Source organism: Egretta garzetta, unplaced genomic scaffold (genome assembly GCF_000687185.1).
Source record: "Egretta garzetta isolate BGI_Z169 unplaced genomic scaffold, ASM68718v1 scaffold275, whole genome shotgun sequence".
NCBI lineage: Eukaryota > Metazoa > Chordata > Aves > Pelecaniformes > Ardeidae > Egretta > Egretta garzetta.
Window position 1 is genome coordinate 545,530 of NW_009259867.1, and position 8,375 is coordinate 553,904.

Sequence of the window (8,375 nt, forward strand, 5' to 3'; positions counted from 1 at the left end):
CAACTGTAGACATCAATGGCTTCACTTGGTTGCTTAAATGCAAGTATCTGGTGTCATTTGAGATGTCTCTGCCCACAATGGCCTCTCCAGAACTGTATGGGTGTCCTGTAGTTTAATTAGGAGATGGGATTCATTTGCCTGTGTAAGAGTTTCCAGAGCCATTTCTGATCCCCTGAGGTGTGTATGGAACTGGCAGGTATGCAGTTACGGCACGGGCCCTTCTGCAACAGCAGCTGATGGGCGGGTGGGATCATCTAGTGCATCTCTGTGGCATCTCCAATGCAAACGAATCCCACCCTATAACCCAGGGATCAAACCTAAGTTTCTACCTTAGGGAAGCTGAACTGCTCCCCTGGCTGCACTGATTACAGTGAGTAGATCCATACGTTGGTAAGTTGCTGTTGGAAACTTCTTCCCCAGGTGAACATGCAAACATGTGGATTGGGACTGGTGGGCTCCATCAGAGTGGATCTATGGCTGTGGTGAACTGAAGAGGACTAGAGTCTGGTCTGGCCAGAGTGAAGCACCGAAAGGGTTGTCAGGCTCTGGAATGGGCTGCCCAGGGAGGTGGTAGAGTCCTCCTCCCTGGAGGTATTTAAAAGAAGGACAGATGAGGTGCTTAGGGACAGGGTTTAGTGGTGGGATGGCAGGGTTAGGTTAAAGGTTGGACTCAATGATCTCAAAGGTCTTTTCCAACCAAAGTGATTCTATGATTCTATAAGCAGGCAGATCTCTGCACCACTTCTCATGGAGACACATCCCTTCTCTACTACCAGCTCTGTGGGGGGGACCAGAACCAAGTTTCCTGGAAGGTGACAGGCTGCAGGGAAAGAACCAATTCTCCAGGTTGCAATTTCTCTCCTGAAATACTGAAAAAACAAAATACCTCACCCGCTTGGTCAGGAACAGCTCATGGCTCCTGTTATAGACAATGTTCCCAAAGTGTCCTCTTTGATTAGAGGAGTGAGCTTTGATTCCCATTATCCAAAAAGCACAAATTACCATTGCTGCGGTAATCACGCTATTGTAGTGGTGCATTTGTTACTAATACTGTGGCATTGCCTTTCTGGAATCAGAAAGCAGGCGCTGATTCAGGTAGGATGTTGACCTGCATGCTGTGGTGTACAGACACAAAGCTCAGCCCTTCTCCAGTGCCCCCCCACCCCAGGTTCTCCAGGAGCCCCAACCATTTTCACTTGCTGAAGCCATGGTGGAGAAAGCAGCTTTTTTTTTAAATGCCAGCAGAGATCCCCTTTTCAAATACTTTGTGTTTTGATGGGTGGTTGTCTTGTTACAGGGCACGATGGTTTTTTGGAAAAAAAAAAACCCAAACATCTAGGCAATGTGGAAGGGGCCGTGTCTCAGGGGGTGACCTCCTGATTTAGAAAAGCGCCATAAGCAAATGCAGATCTGAAAATTGTTAACTCCGTTCTGCTTTGAAGGGGGGTTATTTAAATCAAAGTAAGGCTGGGATTAGAAAAGCTTCAAGTGGATACCCTTATCTTAGCTGTTTTCATAGGAATTTGGCGTTCAAGTCCCTAAAAGGGTCTGGAAAATCTCAGCCATGAGGATGTACTTACAGACACCCAGTGCTGTCACAGGCTCTGCGTGTGTGTGGTTTTGATGCACTCTGCTATAAGCAATACTTGCTTCTTTGCACCTTCCCAGGAGAAGACCGGTGTGTGACTTGAGGCATCAAATCTCCCCTGCGCCAGCTGACATGTTGATGGTCAACCTCCCGTATAGCTCCATCCTCCTGTCTAAATATAAATCTGTGCTTGTCTTTTAATGAACTGCAGCTCAACAAAGGCCAGGGGTGCCGTCCAGCCTGAGGGAGAGACACTCTGCAGCAAGGGAGCCGGGAAGGTAAGTGTCAGTGTGGCTTTGGGGAGGATAAAACCCATCGGTGGGGCCTGGGTCGTAACCCAACCTCCCCCTTGTACATGCCTGCACACGCACACCAAAAATGTTTGACCCAGCGCCAGCCTCAGCCCTAAAACCCCCAAACTCTCTTTCCATTTAAGCGCTAATTCGTAACAATGCCATATCCGATGGCTCGAAAATAGCCGGGTAGATGTCTTGTCCTTTTATAGCAGTGGCCCTATTGTAAGCTCTGGCATGTGACAGGTCTGAGAGTGACACAATGTGTGACTTCAAGAGGCTGGACAGGGATAAAGACCTGTGTTTGGTGGTGATTTGCCCTGCAGCAGCCACCTCTTTTCTGTCTGTCTGTCTGTCTCCTTCTCTCCCTTTCTAAAGCAGCCCACCAGCAAACCAACATGGCTCCAAAGAAGCCCGAACCCAAGAAGGCCGAACCTAAGAAGGAAGAACCCAAACCAGCACCTAAACCAGCAGAACCAGAACCCAAAAAAGAAGTTGAATTTAACCCAGCTTCTATCAAAGTACGTATCTTTTAACCTGGCATGGGAGGAAGCAAACTGGTGGGGCTTGGGTTGGTGGTGGTTCTGCTGGTGGTGTATTCAATGCTGCAAGATGACATTCTCCAAAAGTAGCTCTTGGTTTTGAGCAGAAAGTGAGCAGCAAAGGTAATTGCCACAGAGTGGGAGCAAAGTCACTGGGGGCTCTGCTAAACAAAGCTAAAAGCTGAATCTTATTTTATCTGAGGATGTTCAGACCTTTCTGTCCCGTCTTATTCTCAAAGTAGCAAATTCAATTGCATGCAAGCTTCACTGATCTCAGTGGGAAACTAATTGCTCCTCTGCTGGCAATATTGCAGGTAGATGCCAGGAAGGCTTGACTGTACTCAGGGCTGACCACTGACTAACCAACGGCCAAGGCTAGATTGTAGGCTTGGAGTGGGCTTGGAGCATGGGTTGAATTCACTTCTCTCTGCCTGGAATGCATCACTTTGGTAGACATCACCAGCCTGGGACTTCCTTAAAGTGAGCCAGTGACACCTCTGGTGGTTTTCCAGAAAAGCCCACTGAATGGCAAAGGAACTGTGTGCTTCTGTGTATATTTTGGAAGGCAGAAAGAAACTTGGGCAAAAATCCAGATTTCCTGAATGACCTGCTGCTTTCAGGTTCTGCCTCAAGGGCATGAGCCTTCTCCTCCTCCTTCTCCTTTAGAGAAGTCTCTGCTGGAAAGAGTCACTGCTGATCTCAGCAGGGTTTGCTGAAGTCTTGCTTCAATGTAAGAACAAGATTATGTTTCCAAAGCCATTTCAGAAATAGGTTTTGAGACAATTTGGGGTCACTGCTCTAATTCTCGAGCTGCCTACCTGGTATCACATTGCCCTTTCAGTGAAGCACCCCATTGACAGGGAACTGCTAATGTTTAGGAAACACTCAAGGTTTTAAAGACATGAAGTAGGTAATTCCAGTGAAATGATGCTGGAGATCTGTTTCCCTTCCAAACATTGTTTTTTTTTTTTTTTTTTTTTTTTCCATGGGAACTGGCCCTTCAGCAGATATCTGAAAGTGACTCTTATTTCAAGAGAAATTTCTCTCAGAGAATGATAAGGAGAAAAAAATTATATATTCCTATGGAAATGACTGGACTATCAAAGAGTGACCTCTTGACTTATAAAAATGCAGTAAGCAAATCAAGATCTAAAATTACTAGTTCCCCTTTGCTCCTTCTGCACCACGCACATTCACAGGCAATGCCAGAGACCCCTGCATGCAAGTTTAGGAACAGTTTTTCCATATTGTTTGCACAGTAAATATGCCATGATGGATAGACATGGCACGACACAGCAGGATTTCGTGCAAGGCATAGTCCTTTGGGAATCGCCCTTTGGGAAAAGGCATTGCCCTTGGGGAAAAGAAGAGGAGCTTTGCAGCATCTCACAGGTTTCTTTCTCATGGGGATTTGGCCCAGACAAGGATTGGGTGTAAATCAGCATTATTTTGTTGATTAGACTAAAGCAGCCAGATTCTTTCCTGTTTCTTGCAAGAAAGTGACCAACCGACAGGAGAGTCCTGGTGATCACCTTAAGGTGAACCACAGGACATGAGACAAAACTAGAGAATGCCAAAGAGGAAAATGGACAGAGCTCCACTGCCATCCATGGCACCAGCTCCTCAGAGCCGAGGGGAGGGATGAATGTCTCTGGGACCTTCTCTTGTTAGCCCAAAAAGTAGTTTCCCCCTCCGAAAAACACAGAAACTATGTGAGAAAAGGAATAAGTTACTCTGCCTCTTCGGCGTGCCTCCTGAGCACACCCCAACGTGTCTCATGGGTGGCTTTTTAACCACGAGCTGCTGAAACTGCCTGCTTCTGCCACGTGGGACTGACTCCTGCAGTTGGGGATTGCTAACAAAGGAAGCACTGAAAGTGGGTTTGTTCTTCCTTGAATCATGAAGACCTTGAAAACCCTTCAGTTTAAATACTGGTGGAAAAAAAAAAGTAATTATTTGTAATTATATCAAGAAGTCAGATTACAAGGAATTTGGTTTGGGGCTACTTTTTAGAATAATGACACCAGAGTTAGTGCTGTGCCCTGAGAGAAGGACACTTCCACCGTGACCTTGGGCGGGTGGTACGTGGTGGGATCCAGCACTCTGCTAACATCTCTGTGGGGAACATTCCTGCACTGTAAAAGGAGGAGGGGGCAATTGCAGTAACTTCTCTCAGAGGGCACAGATACCTTCAGCCAGGATGCCATGACATTGTCACAATATTCAGCTGGGATACTATGACATTGTGGTATGAAGGGCAGCTAAGTCCAGTAGAGAGATGAGTTGTAATTAAAAAAACAAAAAGAAAAAAACCCAATCAAATTGATATCTCTCAAAAATAGTCATGCATCTTTGCAATCACCACAATTTCAGAATAACCAAATACATTTTCATCCAAAACGGATTTGAAACCAATTAATTCCTGCATTTTTTAAAAACTTACTCACTCTGCATGCTTATTCATGCAATTTCTTATTTTTTCCCTGCAGCGCAATTTGTAATTATGGACTCGTATCCTCTTTTTTGAAGTGCTAAAAAATATGTATTGAGTTCCTAAAAAATAATTAAATCCAGTACTCCCGTGATAACATCTCTTCATCTTTGCAAAGACTATTCCATTATTTGTATATACAAAATTGGACTAGGGAAAGCATTGGTAGATGCATGGTTTGGGGCTGGTTTTTTGGTTTGTTTTTTTTTTTTTTTTTTCCAAGACTTGTAGCAAGAGGAGATATTCTCTAAGGAAGTTTTCCTGGGAATTTTTCAATTAAATGTTTTTCATCAAAAACGCTTTTGTCAAAATTGAAGCTATTTGTGCACAAGGGCTGGGTCTGGCAAAAATACGGCTTCCTGTTCCCTAAACCTAGCTCTGGTGGAGCTCAGGCCATCTGGTGTAGATCAGAATACCTCCCTAGATCATTGTACAACATTTGAAAAAAATGCTTTAATGAGTTTTGAAATTCTCCAAACATCCCATTTCTGCATTCCAGGGTGAAACTGGTTCTTGTTTTCATGCTGAAGATGATCTATAGTTTAAAAAAGGAGAGGAAAACAAACTTGTATCGAAACAAAATGTTAAAAATTATCAAAATGCATCTTTCAATGGGAATGTCTCAAATTATCAATATTTATCCTCAGACCTTATTGCACAATTTTGCATTTGGAATTTTTAACTTTTTTTGTTTAGACACTAAAAAGTCTCAGAACTCTTTCTGTGGAAAAGAAAAGTACTTCTTGTTTCAATTTTCCTGACTCTTATAATCTGCTGCCATGATAATGCTCTAAGAGCCTTATTTTGCACTCCAGACTCATATTAGGTTTTCCCAGTGTCTTTCTCTTGCTGCTTCATGGTCTCAATCTGTATTGGGGTGTCAGTTATGGTGGCCTAAATGTGAGGTGCATCTCCTTAAATAAATGCGGTGATTCTAAAGTTTTAATGTTACTCACATGCATTCCCATAGAATTTGACCCAATATTTAGAAATTTTCCAAGTAGATCGGTGCAGGTGAATGTTGTTTGCAACTCATAGACAAGTGGGTTTGGGGGGGGGGTTTGTGCATTTGTGTTTCTGTAACAGTTTGGCTGAGTCCATGACAAGTCTTTCTTTAAAAAGTGTTTCTCTAGAATGGACCCTGCAGCTCATTACTTTGGGGAACAGATTGTCCTGAAGAGATTTTGGAGCAAGAAGATTGTCTTTTCCGTATATCTAATTCTTTTCCACCTGAATGCCGTCTTTTAGCGCGGGGGGGGACGACATATTTTCCCAGAAATATATTCTGCTCTCTTGAAAAAATAGTCAGGTTGGTGCAAAACAGGATTCATCTTTTATTATTATGGATGCAGAAAGTGGGACTGGCTCATCTAGCATTAAGCATTGGAAAGGTGATCATTGATCTTAAACAAATCATCTATAAGCAGCGGAGAGAAACTCTCTAGAGGTTTATCTCTTGCAGCAGTGCTGAACGCCTATGTTGGGGTGGATCGACTCACCCCGGGGAGATGATGATCTGTTGATAAAGGGAGATGAGACGGGTATTTGGGTGCCAACATTTCAGCAGCTAAAGTTAGCTGAGATGACGTGTGCTCAAAGCCCAGTGAGTCCTGGGTACAGAAAGGCCACAGAGAGACAGCTGGCGTATATGAGGACCTGGAAGGGACACGGCTTACCATATACAGTTATCCTTAATAACCACATTTTCCCGTGTCATCACTTGATATGCTTATTGTAGCAGCGTGCAGTAATGCAGGTGCCTGGGGAAAAAACAGTCATGGTTTATTTTTGTGGAGTGCTGTGATCTAGAAGCCATGTGAAACCTGTTCTCCTTGAACAGCCCCGCAGGCTCCAGAACATCTGCAGGGATACTGAAAAATAAAAGCTTCTTCCCTTTTTCTGCAAGAAAAGCTGTAAGGGCACCTGGGATGGGAGCAGCCACGAGGGAAATGCGCAGGCATCGTGCAGCACCAGTAATGATGAGACCCTGCCGGACTTGTCTGCTGGGCTCCAAAGCACCGAGCGTGCCGCAGTGCGATGGTGGGGTGGCAGGCAGGCGGACGTGCAGGGGTGCACGTGCGAGCCTCCGCCGCGGCGTGAAGCGGGGCTGAGCAGAGGTCAGGGGGGCTGCAGGCTGGGGAAACGTCTCTTTGGGGGAGATGGATTGGTTTTCAAGGAGAGAAATCCCATTTCAACAACAAATGCCCTGCTAGGTGAGATTGTTAGAGCAGTTTTGGTGCCTCGCTGAAGAATTTATTCCGGGCTGAAGTGACTGAAATGGCTATTTCAGAGTGAGCTTCAACATGGGAGAAATGTAAATGAATTAATGAGAGGGCTGAGATGGGGGAATGAAAAAGCAGGAGTTACTCTGTGGATAAAAAGGATTTTGTTTGTTGGGTAAATGTGTTGCATTAGTGTGCGTGAGAGAAAAAAAGTGCTCTATTAAACACGTGGCTGTAGTAAAGAAATTCTGTTTATAAATGTGTGTGCAAGAGAGGGTGAAGCAGCGTGCAACTCCTTCGTGCCGTTACGCATGAAGAGGTACGTGTGCGAGACAGAGGTTTTGTAGTCACGTTTTTGAGGAATTTGCATGTGCAATCAGTAGCCGTGGGGGGTATGCCCTGGTTTTGCAAAGTTTTGTAGCTGTGTGAGAGTTTTTGGCCGTACTTCGTATTCAGGGAGAGGAATTTAACTACATCCCTGACTTCTGTAAGAAGAGAGGGGGTGGGTGTGTGTAGGGGTGAAGGGTTTTGTAGCCAAACAGGCTGCTTTGTGAATAAGAAGGCTGATGTGTTGGCCCATTTGAGAGAGATTTTGAGTGTGCAGAAGACACAGAATGGCAAGGGTTGGAAGGGACCTCAGGACATCATCTAGTCCAACCCCCCTGCTAAAGCAGGTTCTCCTAGACATGTTACACAGGACATCATCAAGGCGGGAGTTGAATATCTCCAGAGGAGACTCCACAACCTCCCTGGGCAGCCTGTTCCAGTGCTCCATCACCCTCAGAGTAAAGAAGTTTTTCCTCATGTTCAACTGAAACCTCTTATGTTTCAGTTTGCACCCATTGCCCCTAGTCCTGTCGCTGGACACCACTGCAAAGAGTCTGGCTCCATCCTCGTGACTTCCACTGTTAAGATATTTGTATGTGCTGATGAGATCCCCTCTCAGCCTTCTCTTCTGCAGGCTGAACAAGCCCAACTCTCTCAGCCTTTCCTCGTAGGGGAGGTGCTCCAGTCCCCCCATCATCCTTGTTGCCCTCCTCTGGACTCTTTCTAGGAGTTCCTCATCTTTCTTGAACTGGGGAGCCCAGAGCTGGACACAGAGCTCCAGGTGGGGTCTCAACAGGGCAGAGCAGAGGGGGAGGAGAACCTCCCTCGCCCTGCTGGCCACGCTCCTCTTGATGCACCCCAGGATACCATTGGCCTTCTTGGCAACAAGGGCACCCTGCTGGCTCATGGTCA

At 45.5% G+C, this 8,375-nt stretch overlaps 1 protein-coding gene across 1 annotated transcript in view; it reads left to right on the forward strand.

The window, feature by feature from the left end:
* The first annotated feature begins 2,279 nt into the window (after positions 1-2,279).
* The window catches only part of MYL3 (myosin light chain 3), a 35,157-nt gene continuing 29,061 nt past the window's right edge, over positions 2,280-8,375 (forward strand). The window contains exon 1 of the mRNA XM_035895633.1: positions 2,280-2,402. Within this exon, the coding sequence (XP_035751526.1) occupies positions 2,280-2,402 (123 nt within the window). The remainder of the gene's footprint in view (positions 2,403-8,375) is intronic.